The sequence below is a fragment of the Engraulis encrasicolus genome, chromosome 6, assembly GCF_034702125.1.
Source record: "Engraulis encrasicolus isolate BLACKSEA-1 chromosome 6, IST_EnEncr_1.0, whole genome shotgun sequence".
Classification (NCBI taxonomy): Eukaryota; Metazoa; Chordata; class Actinopteri; order Clupeiformes; family Engraulidae; genus Engraulis; species Engraulis encrasicolus.
Window position 1 is genome coordinate 47915180 of NC_085862.1, and position 22980 is coordinate 47938159.

General features: G+C 42.5%; 2 protein-coding genes across 3 annotated transcripts in view; both read left to right on the forward strand.

The window, feature by feature from the left end:
- Window positions 1-22980, forward strand: part of sgip1a (SH3GL interacting endocytic adaptor 1a) — a 111258-nt gene that overhangs the window by 26498 nt on the left and 61780 nt on the right. The window lies entirely within an intron of this gene.
- LOC134450437 (uncharacterized) lies at window positions 21689-22907 on the forward strand. Its single transcript, XM_063200277.1, has 4 exons — window positions 21689-21779; window positions 21896-22006; window positions 22134-22404; window positions 22650-22907. Exons 1-4 carry the CDS (start codon window positions 21691-21693, stop codon window positions 22863-22865), a joined length of 687 nt encoding a protein of 228 aa, XP_063056347.1. The 5' UTR covers window positions 21689-21690; the 3' UTR covers window positions 22866-22907.

Below are 22980 nucleotides of genomic sequence, written 5' to 3' on the forward strand. Positions count from 1 at the left end.
CCTGATCTTAATCAAGGCTAATGAGGTGCCCTGATGGCTTACAGCGAAAAGAAGAGGCCGTTAAACTAAAACACAGTTTACAGGAAGATATGCTTCTTTCTCGTTGAGCTAGCTTACCTATTTGCGTCTTTGTCTCAGTGCAGCAAGCTGTTAAATCCTCTCTACGTTTCGTTTTCTTTGGAGATTAATCTTGAAGTTCTGAATGGGCACATGATGTTCATATCTGTACCAAATTTCCTTGTAACATTTATTTTTAGGCTGTTGAGCTTTTGAACCTTATTAAACCAGGATTTTCAGGTTATGTTAGTCTTACTCTTCTGATTACTGTGTGTGTGTGTGAGTGTGTGTGTGTGTGTGTGTGTGTGTGTGTGTGTGTGTGTGTGTGTGTGTGTGTGTGTGTGTGTGTGTGTGTGTGTGTGTGTGTGTGTGTGTGTGTGTGTGTGTGTGTGTGTGTGTGTGTGTGTGCGTGTGCGTGTGCGTGTGTGTGATGTGGCTGTATATAGCACACCACCTCTGGCGGCTTAATGCTTCCTACCCAATACAGCATCTGCTCACACTTCACGTCGGATGTATTTATTTACTAAGTACATACACTATATAGTAAGCTGAAATTATGCTAGCTACTCTGCAGCTATAAATGACCTCTGTAATATCTTGGATATGACCTCCATGGTCCTTGTCCTTTAGATAGATAGTAGGTAGATATTATTTTTATGTCAGTGCTATTGCATCAGTACAGTGAAGGTACTACAGACATTGTGATTATATTGGATACAGCTGTAGGCTACATGTTATACAGGTGTAATTGTTTGACCTTATCTCAATAATTGTTGGAAGCGGGTACCATTCAATACTTGCTTCAGCAATACTGTGTGTCTCATGACCCTATGTCTTAAAGCTTGTCCTCCAAAATCAGATATTTTATGGGCAATTGAGTCTGTTGCTCTACATTGCATAACCCTAACCTACTGAGATATTGCAGTACATAAGCACCTGTTCATCAGCGTCTCTGTAAATATGTATGTGTAGTCTGTTAACATCAGGGCTTGTCAGTGTTGAGTACAGTAGGTACGAGCCCAACACACTGACTCATTCACTCATACAGTGACTTAGGTTGACAGGATGGGAGGGTCATTACTAACAGGCTGTCAAAATATGAAAACACACACACACACACACACACACACACACACACACACACACACACACACACACACACACACACACACACACACACACACACACACACACACACACACACACACACACACACACACACACACACACGGCTTTAAATAGAGGTGGTGGTGGTGGATTGTGTTTCCTGTGGATGGTTTAAGGGCCATGCGAGCTCTACCCAGCCCCAAGAATGGGTTTCCCTGGATACAGAGTTTGTTGAGCGTGTGTGAGTGCCTGTGCACATTTTAACTTCAGTCCACTCTCTTGTTTACATCCGAAAGCCTGCTCACAGCAAGAAGATAAGACTGCATTATCCACTATGCTTGATATGCATACAAAGCTAATGAGGTTGTGTTGGGATATTAAACCAGACTAAGGATGCTCTAGGCATACTATCTACAGTACAGCAGACTGTGTTGCTTTAGCTAGCCTATATAGCTAATAAGGTTTTGTAGGGATGGTATTATATATACCAGGGTAATAAGGATCCTCTAGGCATAATATGTACAGTGCAGCAGTACTGTGTTGCTTTAGCTAGCCTATATAGCTAATAAGGTTGTGTAGACTAATAAGGATGCTTTAGGTATGCTATGTACAGTACAGCAGTACTGTCTAGCCTATTTAGTCTGCTGTGGCTGCATTTGGGCCTAGCCTGTCAGGGTGGGCCCTGGCCACGGTGCAGGCAGCACTATACGGAGAGTGCTTAAGTCAACAGTAGCGGAGCAGCTCTTGGCAGTCTGCAGAGGAAATGGCTTCACTGTCCCACTATGCAAGAATCCTCCTCACACTGGCATCGAAACAGGACCGCTGCTCTTGGACCCGGCTCAAGGCTGCACACCAGAACGAACACATGGCTATAGAAAGCTGACGCGTGTGTGTGTGTGTGTGTGTGTGTGTGTGTGCGTGCGTGCGTGCGTGCGTGCACTGTGTGTGTGTGTGTGCGCGTGCACGTGTGTGTTCGTGCCGTGGCTGTGCATATGCACACGTCTTTTTGTGTTCATTTTGTGTCTGTGTGGTCTTGTCGTAATCCCAAATTGCAGCATTCCGGCGGTTTGGAGTTTAAATGTAATTCCCTTGTAATGGTAATGGGTTCACTTGAGTTGTGGTCATTTTACGGGTGTTTTTTTTGCGCACACCCATGGCAATGGGTTGTGTTTTGTTTGGAGGACAAGATGAGCATTTCATTAGCATGCGATAAGAATGTCTGGTGGATTGACCGTGATTGTGCTCACACTTGCTCAGTGAAGTGTCATCAGAAGAGGCTCGCATTGTTCGGGGTGAGGGGGGCTTTTGTCAGCATGAAGCACTATTAGCACAGACCTTACCAAACAGAAGCTTCCTTTGGCGAAGAGAAGACAGATAGCAGCATTGTTTTGTTTAATGTACTCTTTGGGCCACTATTGGGATTGCTATTAGTTTTGGAAAGAAGTGTAGACACATCATGCTTTTACTTGTTGGCAGTTAAGTCATTGAGATTGGGTTTATTGTACATACTTCTTGTTGTCTAGGGAACTGACTTTAAAGTGTTCATTAGAAAAGAAGGTAACTATTCAACATTCAAATTTTTGTCTGCATCTCTCTCTGTGTCAGTACTACCCCTTCCCAAGTCCTGTGGAGAGTAAGATGATACAGTTTTTCATGACTCACGATTTTTGACCTGACAAGGTAATGAAACTCAGTTGAAAACAGATATTGAACAGTACATGTCAGACATCAACTCTTTGCATAACCTTCAATAACCCACAACCGACCAACCACACATGGGAGTGAATTTAGGAGCAGGGCCGCTGACAGCTTTTGCTGGGCCCAGGACAAAGTCATCTGAAAGGGCCCCCTATCCAATACATACAATGTAATGGGGACCCATTTCTGAGCCCCTTATCTCCCTGGGCCCGGGACAACATAACCCTTTGTCCCCCCTTGTTGGCGGGCCTGGATACAAAGAAAATGTCACTTTACATAGTCACAGTGTTATTTTTGTCAGTCTTGGCAGAGAGAATGTCTCATTATAGTGTCTATTCCTGTACATTATTTTTTTCACAGTTTTTACACAAGGATGCATATTTATGGGACCGTTATTTCAGTGGAAGCTGTGGTAACGCTATTAATTGTATCAGTTTTGTGTACAGCAACATGTCAGGACTATTATGCTTTTATGCTTCCTATGTTTTTTTTTTTTTGCTTGATATCTTTGGAAGCATGCATGTAAGGTGCTGACCTCACTGTCGTCTCTCCTTAGTTAATGTGGATGATGAAAGGCATTGTTTCTTTTTGAAGTATTTTTGGTCTTTGGGCCCAATGAAAGGCATTTTTTCTGAGGATGGTATTGGAGTGACTGCACATCACTGCACTCCTGCAGACTATTGTCCTGTGTCCCCATCTGCACTATTAATCTGTTGATATGATTGGGGGAAGTAGAGGGTATGTTATTCCAGGGGACGCTCATGGCCAAGGGTAAGGGAGTTGATCTTGGCATCAGATGGTTGCAGGCTTGAATCCTGTATACACCAGCAGGAATAACGTGGGTGAGCTTCTATAATCTTATCCATGGCTGCCGTGCTCCTCATCAAGAGACCAGGAACTGTAACGAATACCCTGTCCCTATTGCAGATGAGTAAGTCCTTTCTGATAGGTGGATAAGAATGTATTGTAATGTAACATGAAGATTGAGAAGGCTCCATTACTTCTCACAAGATACACATTTGTATTTTTGTGACCTGCAATATGTTTTGAGTTCCTTTGGTGATGGTTCATCTGTGCTGCAATTAGTTGAGTACACTCATTTCCACCTTTAAAGCATCATTTCAGAAGTGTGGTTGTTCAGTCTGGTAACTGGGTGCCCTTTAGTTGCACATGTACTGCATTTTTGCTTCTCATAATGTGCTTTGTACTCCGGATTGTAAACACTATGATTTGGGGGGGACACGATGTAGCTATTCAAGACAGGGATTTACATGTTAAAGTGTATGTGCTAAGCATTCCAGAAATAAAAAAAAACATAAACAGGATGTATTGATGTTACTGAGTGTTTAGTAAGAGAAGACGAGGGAAGATGGGAATAGACAGAGGGAATTGGAAAGTAATGAATTATGTGCCCCAAAAAATGGAGACTGAGGCTAAAGATTGGTAAATGACATAAAGGAGAGCAAAGACTAGTCAACTAAAGCCAATCGAAAAAGGTACCTTGTGTATGTTTGTGTATGCTAGCCTGTGTGTGTGTGCGTGGTGTGCACGTGCTTGCGTTTGGTGCTTTTGGCATGTCTGGTCCCATGGGAAGTAGGCAGATTATTTGAGGGGGATTGCTATTGATTTCTCAATGAAGCTGCTCGAAACTGCCATCCATGTTTTTCGCTGACGGCTCTTTGGTTTTGCCAAACCTGTACCCTCCAGTACTGAACCCGTGCCAACTGGTTGCCCTCCAGTTTGCCAGAGTGCTTTGTGCCGGAGCCATCTCTAATTACATCAGTTTTGTGGCATCTATAATAGAAATGCTATGCATACATACACACAATACATCAATATTAACTGTATTCCTAATGAACATTGATGATAGTCTTTGCTTAAATTGCAGTTAGCAGATTATTAATCTCTCTTGCTCTCTTGCTGTCTCGTTCTCTCGCCCTCTCGCTCTCGCTCTCACACTCTCATTCTCTCTCTCTCTCTCTCTCTCTCTCTCTCTCTCTCTCTCTCTCTCTCTCTCTCTCTCTCTCTCTCACTCTCTCTCTCACACTCACACACACACACACACACACACTCTCAACACCTCATCTGTTTCCTGTTTGTCCATCATAAATTGTAGTACATGCAGGTCCCTTGGGATGGGAGATGTCTTGTTTGTTTTCCTTGTTTATGTTTTCTTTAAACCCCTCTTATTACCAACTCATACTCCACCCAGTGCATCTGTGGAAAATTCTGCTTTTTCGCTTGCCCCCTCTCACTGTCTCTGTCTCTGCCTTGTCTGTGTTCTGCTTGAAAACATGTTTGTGTAAGTGGGAGTTTCTGCTCATAGTCTTCTGTCTTTCTCTCTGTATAGAGTTCAGTGCAACCGAAGGCGACTTTCTCACCCTCTCATTCTCTATTTCCTCCTTGTCACTTACTCAATCTCTATCTCTTTCCCCCTCTCTCTCTCACCCTTGCTCTTTCTCAGCCAGTCACATACATACACACACACACACACACACATGTGATTTTTTTTCTGAAATTTATTACAAATATTTATTTATTATTATGACAGAACAGTATGAGAGTAGACAGGAAATGATTGGGAGAGAGAGATGGGGCAGGGCCGGGAAATGACCACGGCCGGACTCGAATCGGGGTCCCCGTGGGCATGCAAGCCCAAATGTGGGGGGCTTAGCACATATGAAATTTTCAAGTAAGTCAACTCCTTCATTTTCTCAAGGGTATTAATTTCCTCTTCATAAAGCGTCCGTTTCCTCTTTACGCCACTGTTTGATTGGCCGTTAATTTAGCTGAAGCAGCATGATAACGGCAAATGACTGTAAAATAAATGCAGTGCTTCAACACTTTTGTTGTTCCTCTGGAGAAACTAATGTTTCCTTTCCCTTTCCCCTTTTTCATGGCTGGGTTGCTGGTGCAGTGGGCCGTTTTATGGTGTTGTTGGGTATCTTCCAGAACGATGACGGCTGGATCTATCGGGTCAGAGATGTTTTATGCTGTGTGAATCTCCGAGAGCCTCTACGGCTTGTATGAGGGGGACATCTTTTAAAGCTAGACAATCTGGCTGTCATCACCGCCAGACACATTCATTCTCCTGGTCTTTTTTCTTTTTTCTTCTCTCTCTCTCTCTCTCTTCCTCTCACTCTGAGGAACAAAACCTTGTAAATACAAGTAGCATCCCCAAAGGATTGATGAATTGAAAATTACCTCCTCCAATTTGTGTTTTCCCACAAATTTGGCCACCATACATAGTAGATATAAGCGCAAGTGGGGAACAGGACAAATAACTAAATTATTGTCAATAAATAAATACATCGGAAACCTACCATTTTAGATGTGTTGCATAGCCTATTGAGCTGTGATTGGGTGTAGGTGCATGTGGATTCCATTATGGCACCGTGCCTGTGAACCAGTGACTCATCAACATTAGCTTTGTGTGGAGTCAGTCAGTAAGCTAGCTAGCTACGTCAGTGGCTAACACTAAGCCGGGGTGCATCACTGATAGAGCTACAATAGAGCAGCAAATTGTTGGCCCTATGCAATCAGTTCCAGTGGACCCCCCTCCCCAGCCATATATCTACATAATCAGACTGTGTGCGGGCCCTCTACTATATACATGGGGCCCTGGTGACTCAGTCACATTTTACCCCCCCGAACGACACCCCTGTGTGGTGCTGAGCTCTGAGACTTTGCTAGCTACAGTAGCTTTCCCAAGGTGCCTCATTACTCATTCATCGCCCAAAGCCAGGCGAGCGCCTCACATCTCACAGGTAGAGGAGGCCGTAATAAGATCTGTTGTGTTGTCAATGCCCACTGTGTTTGGGTACAGTTTATTCTTTACTCGTTACAGTGTGGTATGATGCTGTGTTGCAGAAGGAGAGCCATTTTATTTTATGAACCTGTACTTGCCTTAAAACCAGCATGCTTTGTGTGTAGACCTTCAATGACTGTCTGCTGTGCTGTGACACCATTACTGTTCCTTCCTCTCTTTATGGGTACTTCTGGGTAGATGTGGGAAGGTGTGGGAACAGAGCTGTGATTGACGGGGCCGCTGACAGCTTGGCTGGGCACGGGACAAAGACATCTGAAAGGGCCCCAAACCCAATACAATGTAATGAGGATCCAATTCTGGGCCCCCTCTCTCCCTGGGCCCGGGACAAGTGACCCCTTTGTCCCCCCCCTGTCGGCTTCCCTGGTGATTGAAATGGCCGTTTCCCTCTCTATGGTGGTGAATGCAGTGCGGTACAAGTGAACTGAATCAGCAGGTCCTCGTGTAACCAGCCCTGGGAGAGACACTTCTCTTCTCCCTGTGCACTTTGTCCCTGTTTGACAGATGATGATGACTCATGCCGAGATAAGATTTCATTAGCGACATCACGTCTCCTGGTAACATAGAGAATCCATTGATTTTTTTGTGGAGATTTTTTTACCATTGAGAAAGTGGAGGAGGGAGAAGGGCCAAGAGAGACCCTTTTGTGAGAGCAGTTTGTTTGTGTGGGAGAAAAGTATTTTGTGTGAATGACGACTTCAGATCATCATCATGATCATCATTCAGGTTTTCAAAGATGCTGCTACTGTCCAGCAAGGACAGAGAGCATTGAGAAGATAACAGAAGGTAGTTCCCATGGCAATGAAACATCATGGTAGATGCGCAACTTTCCTCGTTTATCAACACTGAATGAAGATAGTTTGAACACTCTCAGTTGCCTACTGCTGCAGGTCAACACATAATGGTATAATGTGACATTTAAGACTCTTAAGGTTTAATATTCTTAAGGTTCTTATAAGCATGCATCATAATGTGAGTCTAAATATGTAAAATCTATTTTAAACCTTCACACTGAAGGATGACAAACAGCTCGTTGAGATTGCTGTGTGACTCCTGTTGAACTTCCACCGTGCATTACCGTACTTGGCATCTGGAAAATGCCATCACAAGCCCGCCCTGTGTCCGACAAGACCTGCATGAAAATGAACCAGGCCCTAGGCGGTGTAAGCCCTTTTCCAACAAAAAAAATAAAAAATAGATGACTTATATAGTGCCACATCCTCCCTCCCCTCTTCTGGTCAAACAAGAGCCCACTGGGACCGTTTAGTTTTATACCTCATCCTGTTCCTCCACACCCACATTGATGCTGGCTAACACAACACTACAATATGGCTGCCTTTCGTCATGCCTGTATTTTTGTGGGGCTTTCCTTCACTTCAGTTGTTTCTTTTGGAGAGGTCATGCTGGATGGGGTACAGTTAGAGGAGAAAACAAATAGTCCTTCGAGCTTTGTGTGTGTGTGTGTGTGTGTGTGTGTGTGTGTGTGTGTGTGTGTGTGTGTGTGTGTACACAGTGTGTGTGCGCGTGTGTGTATACAGTGTGTGTGTGTGTTTTTAGGTTTTCCTGATTCCTGGCGAAGCGTTTAAGCTCAAACCCTCAGCACATCCAGTGCAATTTAATAACAGCCTTTCACATGCTCTCTAACTGACACAGGGGTGTGGCTGCAATTAGTGACACTATATACAACTCCGAGTGCGTATTTCTAAAACCAGGAAAACTGACCGAGGCTCATCTCCTCCTCCTCCTCCTCCTCCTCCTCCGCCTTACACTCCTCCTCCCTCATCTCCCCCTTCCCCCCTCCACCCCTCACCAAAAGCATCCAATCAGCAGGCGGCTCTGTGGCCTGTGGTCAGCTGTTTCGGAACCCTTGTGCCTGTGGAGAAGCACTGTTCCAGATTCCAGCCTTTTACACTTAATGGCCCAGTGCTACTGCTAGCACAACCCAGCCACTACAGCAGCAGCAGCAGCAGGAGTAGGAGCGGCCCCAGTCAGGGTCACGGTTGTCTGGAGCTTTTTTCGGGGGCAGAGATTACAGGCACGCGGCCTGCCTGCTAGCTGGGGCTGGGACTTGTGGATCCAAATCCACAGGAATTCACACACCCACCCATCTCCTCTCTTCTCCTCTCCGCTCCTATCCGCTATCTTGTTGGCAAGCTGTGGTGAGCATCTCACGAGAAGGGTGAAAGAGATGAGGAGGGATAAAGGAACACCCAGAGAGGCAGACAGACACGCAGCTTAAATAGTGGGGCCAATTGAGAACACAGAACAGTGGGGAGCAGACAGACAAATTAAAAGATTGCTCACTTACTGTATGGTTATGGCGGTGTCTCTAAGCAGCTATGGGAATATTATATGGGGATGTTGGATTTAGACGGCTTGTGATGAAAATAAAATGTATTATTGTATCCTGTTTGTACACAGGCACACATGAACACACTTAAGAGAGGTGTCAAAGTAACGTCAAATGATTTACTATGAAAATACCATATTGTTTCAAGCCATACCAAACGAAGCATATTTCTCAACCACCTCTCACAAAGATACAGTCGGTCCCCCTACAATGCACACCCTTTACCGAGGTAATGCCACGTCCTCCACCTCGGTACGTACCGGGCCTAGCTGCAGTGTACCCAAACAACCGCCGGGTGGCGCTTGGGAGCGCTTGCTATACGCTTTACCACGTGGTAGTCTCTCTCTCTCTCTCTCTCTCTCTCTCTCTCTCTCTCTCTCTCTCTCTCTCTCTCTCTCTCTCTCTCTCTCTCTCTCTCTCTCTCTCTCTCTCACACACACACACACACACACACACACACACACACACACACACACACACACACTTTCTCTTGCATACACACAATACACATTCAAGCGCAAATGGGTAGGCAACATTTATTACCATATGGAATATTTTAGACGATGTTGACGGCATATTAATTATGCTCATATTCACCCGCACGCACCGATTCAGCGGATAACAACATGCCTAATTCAATTGTGTGAGTTTAGGGGACACCACAGTTAAGACACAAAAGTTTGGGAACCACTGGCCTACAGCTTACCTATTGCAGCGCTCCCGTGTGAGCTTGGACGTCCAAAATGTTTATTACCATATGGAATATTTTAGACGATGCTGACGGCATATTAATATATGCTCATATTCACCAGCACGCACCGATTCAGCGGATAACAACATGCCTATAAATTGTGTGAGAACACCTCCAGGAAGTAGGAAGAGTCATAAAAAGAATAGCCTAAATAACGTAATGAATTTTCTTTTTTTTTTTAAAAATGATGATCGGATGAATTGCCATTAATGTGCAAGCTCTGAAGTTTGAGCGTGTAAGCGTTGGCTATTTATCTCACATCGCCAACAGCTGGGGCGATAACCTAACCTACACTTCCCTAATGAATTTAATGTTGTCACATTGGCAAAAATTATCAAGCGACTGATATTGCTGTTTTCGTGCTCAAATTAAGTGTAACCAACTGTCGGGTTTGTGTCGCAGGTGAGAAACTGCGCATTTTTCCAGCGACACCTCTCCTTGTTACCAAATACCCTGGAGAGTATACTGTACACCACAAATACGCCAAGACACAAATATTGAGTTTTAAAATAATATTTATTAACTAACAGAAATCTAAAAGAGTCCCGGGGCACCCCAAATCTATACAAGTCCGAAATTCCAAACCCAGTCCCATGTCCATTTCCTTGGAGATCCCCCCCACAGTCTCATAATCATGGAGTTCCTCATGCGATTTCATCTGGGTCAGTCAGAAATGCATGCACCCTGGCCTTCTGTGGATTCAGAGCAATATGAACCAATCAGGTCGGCGTTGCTATTAAGCAAAATACATCCCTGATGTCTACTTAACTAAAATAAGATGCATTTGTCTAATATTTGGAGACATCGCCTTGCTCTTTCTGCGGGGAATTAAGCGCCTCTCTCCCTCGCTCTCTCTCTCTCCCTCTCTCGCCCACACACACACACACACACACACACACACACACACACACACACACACACACTGTTTGGAGAGGACGCATTTAAACTGTTGCAGTTTAGGCAGAAGGGGAGAGCAGGGACTAATGAAACACGGGACGAATGAAACACTGCGATTTACTCGAAAACTTTAACATATCCGAAAGTATGAAAAGTCAAAGTTGTCAGGTTTACAGGCAAAGGGGATTTAAGTGTCAGTAGACACTGTCGGGACGAATGAAACACCCGTTTCATCCGTCCCTCTCGCCCATTGACTTAAAGCAGGATCAAAATAAAACAAATAGGCTAGGCTAAAATAAAATAAAATTCTCTCTCTCCCTCTCTCGCCCACACACACACGACGTAGCCTGTAACGAAACTCTTTCCACTCTTCGCAAGACCTTATTCCAATTGACTCGTCTTGTTGAATAGGCCTACCAGCCAAACTCACAAGCTAGATAGCCAATAGTTTCGATTGTGCTGCTTGGATATGAGGCATTTAAACTGTTACAATTTAGGCAGCAAATGAAGACTGCGGTCTTCCCGATGTGACACCAGCCGTTTTTTAAGGGAGCAGTTCAGATGACTATGTTCCAACTTGTCTTGTCGTAGCGCAACAAATCATTATCGTAAACATATTAGATAATTGGAAATTACAAAAAATAGGCTACATTTTATAGACTTTGTCTATAGGGGAGACCGGGTATGAAAGTAACATTGGTTTTAGAGCACTCTAAATTACTCTCTAAAACTATTTATTTAAACGCTACACTTCTATAACTTTTAGCAAAGCACACACATATGTCTACTGCAAATGACAACTATTTAAATGCCCTCTATTACGTGACACAACATCTGAAATCATGCCAAATGCAAAGTGTGCACTACTGGGGTAGGATGTAACAGCATAGAAACCTACTGGGGTATGTTGTAACGCTTATCGGGGTAGGTTGTAACATCATATAAATTAATGTGACTCAATGTGATATGGCAATTTATTTACTCCTTACAAACATCATGAGAACAGAACAATTGCTCACATTAATGTAGTCCAATAGAAATTAATTTTCAATGTCAAAAAATAAGAATACATTTTTTTTTGTTACTTTCATACCCCAAAAACTGGACTTTTCCCCATAGCTCCAAGAGAAATGATATCTGTGGCTTGAAATCTTACATGGACGATCACAATGACAGTCTGAGGGAACTGAATCACAAAAAACATCTTATGTTACTGCCCAAGGATGGTTGTGACATTTTCAGACACTCCTGTTACAACCTACCCCAGCACAGTCGTTCATTGTTTAGATAGCTGTTTTAGCATGGTGTACTAACAATAGCAAGGGACAGTTACACCATTCATGACTTGAGAAACTGTAGTTTCACCTGTTATAACACATACAACATTATCTACAACAGGAAAGGCACCAGACCAAAAATTAAAAAAAAAAAATTGTTACTTTCATCCCTCAAAACTAGACTTTTCCCCGTAGCGCCAAGAGAAATTATGTCTGTGGCTTGAAATCTTCCATGGACGATCACAATGACAGTCTGAGGGAACTGAGGGTGTCACATGACTCATATCTTATCCCTGATTGTTGGAATTGAGGCTGTTACAACTATCCCTTTGTTACGTTCATACCCGGTCTCCCCTAGGGTAAGCCGACTCCTCTAGGCCCTGCCTGTTTGAATTAGTGCAGCCTTACAGGGAAGACGTTAGGCCTAATTTGGCATAGGTCAACTGCAAGAGACTACTAATTTGTGACTTGACGTGATGTGTGAATAATTAGGCTACGATATGCAACAGGCATATTTAGCCGCACTGGTGAATATCCCGACCCTGTGTATCCGCGTGCATGCATGGGGTGGGGAAAAATACATCAAGCGTGCCATCACCACCCATCCCCCCCGGACCCACGAAACCCACTGAAGATCCAAGCAATTGTAGTCTGTCAGTATTTTAGTGTGTGCCCAGGTAGTTGAATTCCTGGCATGGCCTGGTTATCTCAATAGTGCCAAGAAGATGTTTGCCCTCAGGCTAGTCTGCCCAAGCAACAAATTAACGTGCCCAACACGTTTTTTTAACGTTTATTTTTGGTGAGTGACACGTTCAGAATTGGTTCAGAATAGGTTCAGAATTGCGTTCAGATATGGTTAATTTGTAGGTTCCCGATTACGTGCTCAGCACGTTCTGAAAGGGTTATTTTTTGGTGTCCAACACGTTCTCTAAACGTTTCAAAATAGTGTCAAACAACACGTTCGGAAAAACACGTCCACGGACGTACAGATAAGGTGTAGGGGAGACCGGGTATGAACGTAACAAAGGGATAGTTGTAACAGCCTCAATTCCAACAATCAGGGATAAGATATGAGTCATGTGACACCCTCAGTTCCCTCAGACTGTCATTGTGATCGTCCATGGAAGATTTCAAGCCACAGACATAATTTCTCTTGGAGCTACGGGGAAAAGTCCAGTTTTGAGGTATGAAAGTAACAAAAAAATTTTTTTTCATTTTTGGTCTGGTGCCTTTCCTGTTGTAGATAATGTTATATGTGTTATATCAAGTGAAACTACAGTTTCTCAAGTCATGAATGGTGTAACTGTCCCTTGCTATTGTTAGTACACCATGCTAAAACAGCTATCTAAACAATGAACGACTGTGCTGGGGTAGGTTGTAACAGGAGTGTCTGAAAATGTCACAACCATCCTTGGGCAGTAAAATAAGATTTTGTTTGTGATTCAGTTCCCTCAGACTGTCATTGTGATCGTCCATGTAAGATTTCAAGCCACAGATATAATTTCTCTTGGAGCTATGGGGAAAAGTCCAGTTTTTGGGGTATGAAAGTAACAAAAAAAATGTATTCTTATTTTTTGACATTGAAAATTAATTTCTATAGGACTACATTAATGTGAGCAATTATTCTGTTCTCATGATGTTTGTAAGGAGTAAATAAATAGCCATATCACATTGAGTCCCATTAATTTATATGCTGTTACAACCTACCCCGATAGAGGTTACAACCTACCCCAGTAGGTTTCTATGCTGTTACATCCTACCCCAGTAGTGCACACTTTGCATTTGGCATGATTTCAGATGTTATGTCACGTAATAGAGGACATTTAAATAGTTGTCATTTGTAGTAGACATATGTGTGTGCTTTGCTAAAAGTTATAGAAGTGTAGCGTTTAAATAAATAGTTTTAGAGAGTAATTTAGAGTGCTCTCAAAACAATGTTACTTTCATACCCGGTCTCCCCTACATTTGGGTTTTATTACGTGTTCAACACCTATTTTTGACACCATAAAACCTGCCGCAGCGCCATATGGGCTTGCTTTTTCTGTGAGGGGCTTACAATTTGACCTATGCTTTATCCTATAGCATTTATGAGGCCATTACCATTATTACTACTGTTATTATTATACCCTTAGTTAGCCTAGTAATGCAAAAGAAGAAAAGCATATGTGCAATGCATGTATTTATTTGTTTTTAAAACAAGCTGCCACTTGGGCTCCAGGGGCTGGAGTGCAGTCTGTGTCGTGTCTGTGTCTGGGCTTTCTGTTGTCAATGTTGAAGAGGGCGCTTGCCTTGGCTTCACCTGGAACATAAAAAAAAGAACTTATTCAACAAGATGCTCATGACAAATAGCCTATAATGGGCCGCAGCTGCATGAGCCCACTCTAAAAATCATGCTTTGCTGGTCGCGATGATTTCACTGTAATGCCCGTTAGGTTCAAAGGACTCGTGTATGAAATATGAAACAAAATCTTATCCACATACTTCTATGTCTTCTCACCTTATTAATAAAATAATACAGAAGTGGCACCTGTAGTAATCTTAAATAATAGTCTACAGTAGGCCTACAATACAATGTTCGTAACGGTAGGTTAGAAGTATGGAAACCACGTTTCATTACAGTCCACATTGTTTTTAATGAGTAAATGTTATTAGCGAAATGCTAATGACAACTCACCGGAGTTTCACGTTTGAAGTTTCACGTCGTCGATCCAGAAAGAGAAATTGTCAAAAGGAGGGTTGATAGGTGGTAGTAAAGAGGATGCGGGTAAAGTCAAAGAAGGTGAAAATATGAAAGATGAAGGATAAAATAGTCAAAGTTTACGGAGAAATCAAGAGGGTGAAGGTCTGTCAGGTCAGGCAAAAGAAGTGAATTTTCAGTTAATCAGAGCGGTCGCCTAGCAACCGGCCAACCGCGAGCTGCACAGCTGCATCCAGTTCAGACAAAAACAATTTGGACTTCGGTGCTAGATCAGTGTTTTAAGAAACGTGTCTTTTGACACTAAATCTGTATGTTCGAATTTAGTGTCAGAACAGTGTTTTAAAAACGTGTCTTTTGACACCAAATCTGTACTTTCAGATTTCGTGTCAAATCAGTGTTTTAAAAAACGTGTCTTTTGACACCAAAACTGCATGTTTGAATTTGGTGTCAGATCAGTGTTTTAAGAAACGTGTCTTTTGACACCAAATGTGTACGTTCAGATTTCGTGTCAGATGCGTTGGTATTTTCACGTGTCATTTGACACTAAACCTAAACGTGTATTGAACGTTTTTAAAAGGTGTTTTTGCAAACGTGTCAAAGAAAACGTTTCACAAACGTGTTTGACACGTTGGTTTTATTCAACACCTAAATGACACCGTTAAAAAACGTGTCAATTGGTTCAGAAAACGTGTTTTGCTGCTTGGGTGTTCATAAAGCGCATGTTCGGTTTGCTGTAATAGAGCTCTTCAGCGTTGACGTCAACTTGTATGCGGCGTTTGGACTACTGGTTCCCAGGCGATTTTTTACATTGCAAAACGCCATAGAGATTCAGGTTTGGCAAAAATATAAGTTGCACGGCAACAACGAACATTAGCGTGTCCCCGCATCCCTTTCTCATTAGTGGAACGGATCGTATCATCATGTTGGTGTATTCACATGTTAAATCATGACGATTATAATTCAATATTGCTAACCCCTTTCTGATCATTAAAACTTCCGAACTACATACTTTCCTTTGGTTGCCATGGGTACAACCTTCCGCACGTACATGCCGTTAGATACTGGCGCCGTTTCTGTAGTCGCCAAAAGCTTCCGGGTTTAGCATATGGACGCAACATCGTATTTATGTCGAAGTTTGACACAAAATGATCAACCATGTCATACCTACAGCCTATTTTTAACACCCTCGACAGTTTGCGGGGGTTCGCTAAGCGCGTGCTTGCACTCGGAGCTTATTTGAAATTTACCCCTATTCATTCCCAATGGAGGCCGGAAGCCGATAGGAACCAGGACGTCCTTAAATGCTAACATGAAAGACTACAATCTACTACATGCTTCCGCTTCCGCTGAAGAACTCTATAGGCTACGATCAGTAAGCCTCAACTTGTCTGTCGTGTCTTTTCCTTCTTTCGATATTTTGTAATAGGCCTATAGGCCCACGTTAAAGCCTAAATACGATAATAGGCCTAAATAAGGCTAATAAAGTAAGCTAAATAAGTCAGGCCTAAATAAAGTTGTTTTAGCCTATGAACTCGGGCAATGCAGAAATTTGCGGAGGGATTTTGGATATCTTGGCCTATTAGGCTACCGATGGCTTTATGAACTTCATGACTGGGCTACAAGATAGTCGGGTAAACAAGGATTGACTGTAGACCACCAGCATCTGATGCTGAAGTGGGGGAGGGTGTTTTTTTTTCACTTCAAATGTTCCCCGACACACACACACACACACACACACACACACGCACACACACACACACACACACATACAGATAGGGTGAACTGAGGTAATTTGGGACATCAGCCAAATTGGGACAAATAAAGTTTTGGGTTGTTTCCTTTCTAAATATTAGCAGCCAATCACAAAATGGGATGTAATATTGTTACTGCAAATGTCATGTATAAAGAAAAATAATTTTATTTAGTGTTAAGTATCATAAAAGGAATGAGCAAAGGTTTGAAGTGACAGTGGATCCAACACTTGTCAGTTGAGCTAGCTGACATGTCGATTACGCTATCAGATCACAAGGATATTATGGCTGAATTAGTGATTATATGGTACAAAATATGATTGAAATATATGTTGTTTTACTAAAGGTTTAATTCAATATCAAAACATTTAGACATTTGTCTTTACTTTATTAAGGAGACATAATTTTAGTAAGTATAGTGGAGTGAGCTAATTTGGGACAATATTTTAAGCTAAAATGGGACAGTTTTCTCATAGCAACAGAATGGGCTTCTGTTAGCTGTTAGCATAGCATATTAGCACGCCATAGGCCTGTATTGTAATATGCATCCCACATGCTAATGGACATGGCCATAGTCTCACATGCCCTACTCCTTCAATATTCTCTTGAAATGGAAATGTTTCAGGGATGTTATACCATTTTTTAGATAGTGAAGATCCTAGTCTACTGTTAACAAGAGAAAAACGATATTATTCTTCAGTTTGCGCAAAAAATAATGATAATCAAACAGACTGTCCCATTTTACATTAAAGGGCGTCCCAAATTACCATAGCATTTTCTCATAACGAAGTTGGTGTCTCACTGTCTTTAAATGTTAATATATTGTAAAATATTATACTTTAAAAACTAATTCCTACATGGAAATGTACCCAAGACCCATATGAAGACATACAATTACTAAATGTTGGTGTATTTTAAACTTAAAGTGGGTTTTTTTGACGATCTACCAAAAGTGTCCCAATTTACCATAGTTCACCCTACGCGCTAATCGCTCTCTCTCTCTCCGTCTCTCTTTCTCATTGTTGCTATACGTGCATCTGGATAGGCATAGGCAGTGTGGTCACCCAGCACATTTTCATAGAAATGCCTTGTTTTTTTAATGAAATCTTTATTCAGTTAGCCTATTTGTGAACAGTCTCTGCGTTTCTCTTTCGATGTTGCGTCACCGTGGACAAGTGTCTGCTCGAAAACTTAATGCAAAGCGGCTAAAATTTTCAGAACGTGTTGAACTTTTCAGAACATGAATGTTTGTCTGTGGGGGAGGGGGTGGGTTACAGCAGGGACTGCACAGCCTTTTGTGACATGTCGTGGCGCGACAGGTTATCCAGCCTCCGAAGGAGTCATAGTTCCCCAGTCATACTGTTGGTTCGCATCTCCACCGAAGCAACGGAATTTGCAGTCCTCACAGATGATTAGCCACACTTGGTGTAACAGATGTCTTGTCATGTGTGCATCACATCCCCAGTTAACCGGAATCCCGTCGATCGCGCACAACAGCGCATTGAAAGGATGAAATGTTCACAAGCACCAATACAAAAAAAAACGTCTTCAACCTATTAGTCCGTAGGCTATCCTGAGGATATCCGTTCCTGACTTGAATAGGTAGGCCTAGTGCAGAAATAATTAACAGACATCACTTAGCCTATAAGTTAGGAGCGGAATTGAGACGGTGAATGCAGGACAGAATAATGAAAACAAAACACCATCGACTGGCGGTCTTGTTTAGGGATCACGCTTGTGTTATTATCAAATACCCAATGTTACGTGCAACGCGCAATTGGCTGACTTTTTCCACTTGTAGCTTTAAACTGAGGGAGGGATCAACGTACAATGAGCTACACTGAAGCAGATTACTCTGCTTCGCAAAAAAAACAGTGCACCAATAATAGCCTACCCCCGTCTTCAACCTACTATTTAGGCTACCAGATATATAGGCTAGTAATAGTATTAAGTTGTGCTACCTTGTTTTTTGTGGTAACGACAGTGTAGATCAGGTTAATAGCCTGCAATAGGGGAAGCGGCATGCGCCAGTTTTAAAGACGGAATGTCGTCGCCAAATGTAAAATCACCTCTCTCATGCTGACATGACGGGGCACTTCATTAGGCTACAATGTTGTTCATGTCTGTTTGACTGACACTACACGAGTGGTTCAATTTGTGTTTGTGTGCTCATCGCACAAATGAGACAGACAGGCTTGCTTGATAGGGCTACACAAAGCAAGCGACATCGGTCCACTCAAAATGGTCCGAACTCCGCCGCTTGATTTCATGTCTCCTCAGTCTCTCCATTACGGTTTATTAGCCTACTCTGTTTAGCTATTTTCGTTATTCTTAGCCCTGGCATTAGAGATGAAGCAACTGTGATCAGTGAGGTTGTGGAAACGGTTGAATAGGCCTATGGTCCTAAATTGGAAGCGGCCGATGCCAGTTTTGAAGACAGAATGTCGTCGCCAAATTTAAAATTCGATCTCTCTCATGCTGGCGTCACGGGACACACTTAATTACAATGGTGTTCCTGTCTGATTGACTCGGTTTTAATTGTCTTTACCGGTTCAAATTGTAGTAGGTATGCAAACTCTGTATCCTGAGGATACCCGTTCCTGGCTTGAATAGTGCCGAAATAAGTAAGGGACGGATTGGGAGACGGTGAATGCAAGACAGAAAAAAAGTCGAGTTTAAATTCACATGGTGGTCTTGTTTAGGGCTCACACTTGTGTTATTATCAAATGCCCTATCAAATGCCCAATGCTAAATAAAACATGCAATTTGCTGACTGTATTTCTACTACTACTAAAACTGGGGGACGGGCAAGGACGGAAGCACTAACAGACCACAGACACAGGCAGACGCTGCTCTGCAAAAGCGGTGCTATACTGCCCCCCGCATTCCGAATGGCCACAGGGTGTAATGATCACGGTACGCTGCCGCGGCCCGGCACGGTAATGAGCAGATTGAAGTTACACCATCTGTAGACTTTGTCTCCCACTGGTATATCCATGAAAATCCAGATTGTTGTGCAAATGTGCAGAAGTACCCTTGTGATATTTGAGACTTTTTTAAAATTTGTGTCAACACATCAGACTTTTCCAGTGGGGTTTTCAGTCCACAGACTACGAGGAGTGGTCGATAGAGTCTTCATTCGCCTTATGATTAATTTAACCATTGGTTGGCTTGTTAAGGTGATTAATCAATTTGAAAACATTACATAGTGTGCCTTTAATTGTTAAAATAATACAAGTTGCTCCTCTAGCAGCTTTAAAGCTTCAAGCGTGACATCTCTGTGCATATCTGCTGGAGAGGAGCCAAGCATTTGATTGGCTGTTGCCTTGGCAAACCATCTGGTCCCCTGGTATAGGAGAGGAGAGCGGAGTGGAGACTCTCTGGGGCTGGAATGGCCTTGACTGCTAAGAGGAGGTGTTTCCTGAATGTCCTTGTTGTCTATACCTCTATTATTTCACCCTTGGAATCGCCACTATTTCTGACCACAGTCGATGCATACAGACGGCGCTCCTGGTCTGTGTGTTGGTGTGTGTGTGTGCTCGTGTAGGAGAGATGGAGTGAGAGAGCTTGCTTATGTACAGTATGTGGTTGTGAGGGAGAGACTGTGTGCGTGTGTGCGTGTGTGTGTGTGTCTGTGTGTCTGTGTCTGTGTCTGTGGTTTTATTTATGGTTCACCATCACCACTGTATCATCGGGATCCATCATTGGCAATGATCTCTCTACTATGACAATTTATGCATCAAACTGTGTTGCCATGACACCAAGTGCATAACTCAGATGCCCGTTGGGAGAGCTCTTAAGCACGTTTGTGATGTGGAAATCTACATTGATTTGTTATTTTAATCAGTTGATGAAATCCTGCCAAATCCTTTGTGACATAAGCCTGAGACGCTCAGAGACTTTAAAATAGCAAGGGCTATGCTTGTCCCAATTAACTCGGCTAAATAGGTGATTAAATAAATAAAAAAGGGAAGTTATTGAGCAATTGTGTGCTGGATAATTAAAATTGGAACAGATCTTTAGAGATTTTGAAATCCCATAGATTTTTTGTGAGATTTTTTTGTGACTGTGGATCTATGGAGTAAGGAAGTGGACTAAAATATGTGTGTGTGTGTTCAAGCAATCCGTGCATAATTGGGAAATCTGTGCGTCTTTGAGCATAAAATAAATATTTCCACATGTGTTTTACTGGTTTGTGGTATGAAATTGTCAGAATACGAATTGAAAAGTTACGACTTGAAAAGTTACGAATCCAAAAGTTACGAATCCAAAAGTTACGGATACGAATTTCCCAAGTACAGGAAAGGAGAGCCACTCACGTCGTTGCTGACGTCATCACGCCACAGGCATCACCACGGTAACAGCAAATTGTTTGGGAAGTACTAGTTTTACTACTACCGGTATTTAATATGCATCTTTCATCTTTTATCATTTATATTTAATAGGCCAACTATTTATTGTAGGCCTACTTAATTTAAAGTGACAGAAATGACAGAAGGGTCTTCGACGCCTGTTGAACCTGTAAGTCAGTATTATTTGTGTAATGATTATCAATGATTAAGTTTATTGATTTCTCCTAATCATTTTGTCTGTCATGGATTTATGTTACCATGTCTTTATCGTTCATCAGCTGTGTAGGCTATTTATTTACATTTTTATCTGACTAGGGTAATTTATTATCAGCGGTGCTGTCATCTGCTGTTGTTCAGATATAGGCTGGCACTGGCCCGCTGCCGCGTTATCGGTCTTCAATCACTAATAGCTACGGCGGCGTTGTATGAAAAGCACATTAAACTTTGTGTATGAAATGTTAATAAACTTGGCTTGTGAGTGAATTCGGCATGTTCATTAGTTGAAACCAATTAGTTTACAAGTGCATGCGAAATCAAATGTAGGCTATAGCCTAATACAATTTCATGTTTGCAGGAGCCTTTGCTGATACAGCTGAGGGACCGTCTGTTGGCCAGGCTTAATGGCATACTGGGACAGCCTGTTGACCTGGATTATTTCCAGTTCATTATGAATCAGGAGGCGTTTATATGGACATCCGCGTCCACCGTCACCCCTGTACCTGATGTACTGGAGTGCATTGTAAACCTCCAGGAAAAGTTGAATTCGGGGCAATCGACGGCTTTTCTAGAAAGGTATGCTTTAAATTAAACACATCCATAAAATTCATAATACCAGGTGATGGGTCTGTGTTAGCCTAAAGAAAAAAACAAATGTCTGACAAAAAGGGTAGTTGGCAAGTATTTGTCTTCATCTGTGTCCATAGATCATGTACCTGGGGCCAGCAAACAACAACAGAGCGAGCACAGCTCTAACATTCTTTCTGGAAGCAGTGGAGAAATATGGTTGGCCTTCCAGGTGATTTGTGGTTCAGTAGAATGAACTGTGTTGTTCATGACATTGGGTCTTACTTTGTCTGCTGATTCAGTATGCACACAATGTTCTAATGGGAGCTACTCTTGCACATTCTGTAGGGTCAGAGGTGATGAAGGTGTTGAAAATGTGAAAGTAGCTGAAGCTATGTTCAGCGTGAAAGGCACTGGAAGAGGTAGCTTCATAGCTGGAAAGAGCGTTCACAACCAAAGGTGAACTGGCAGTTATCAAATCATTACCCACTAGTTATTTTTTTTAAATCAATGTGTTCTCATACACTGAAAACACAATTGAAATTATGATTGCAGTAGTCATGAATTTGTTTTGTCTTCAATTTAGAATTGAGCGACTGTGGCGAGATGTCTGGGTCAGCGCCACTCAGCTGTTCTATGAGGTGCTTCACAGTCTTGAGGAAGACGGCCTGCTGGATTTGTCCAATGTTGTTCACCTGTTCTGTGCCCACCATATCTTCATCCCGCGTTTGGCCAACACCCTCCATACCTTTGTAGAGGCATGGGATAACCACCCTTTAAGGACTGAGGGTGGACTCACCCCCAACCAACTCTGGGTTTTGGGGCACATGACTGATGTGGAAGCTGAAGAATCTGAGGTTTGTATATCACGATTATTGGCTGTTTTGCTAGTAGCTTCCGAATAAAAATGCATACTAAGTTGTAAATCTGTGCCTAGTATTCCTGATACCCCCCCTACATGAAGTGTAGCCAGACAGATACACTGTATAGCTAGCCAACACATTTCTCAAGTGTGTCAGAGATCCAACATTTACCATTATTTTGTGAAGTACTTGTTTTCTGAATGTATTAAAAAAAAAACATTTGTGTATTATGTTTTAAGTATTTACAGAACCCAGAGATGTTCGGGACAGACTGGGAGTCATTTGGTCCGGTCTCAAATGATTTTGGCGTTCGAGTCCCAGAATATGAGTGCCCCATTGCTCCAGCTGCAATGGAAGCCGTGAGGTCTATTATCAATCCTCTGGCAGATTCTGCATCATTTGGGAAAGACCTGTATGTCACCATGTTGCAGATTGTTACATCTACCGGTAATTAGTATTACAATGTTTTCACTCAATGTAAATAAAACTTGAGTATATCACATTCATATAATCATTTGTTGGTGTGTATGTCTGTTCACAAGTTTTTGACCATTGAAATTCTTTACATAG

Coding starts and splice junctions, on each gene's coding strand:
- LOC134450437 (XM_063200277.1), top strand. CDS start 21,691: ATGTACCTGGGGCCAGCAAACAACAACAGAGCGAGCACAGCTCTAACA. Junction 22,007..22,133: donor AAGAGCGTTCACAACCAAAG/GTGAACTGGCAG, acceptor TCTTCAATTTAG/AATTGAGCGACTGTGGCGAG. Junction 22,405..22,649: donor TGGAAGCTGAAGAATCTGAG/GTTTGTATATCA, acceptor TTATGTTTTAAG/TATTTACAGAACCCAGAGAT.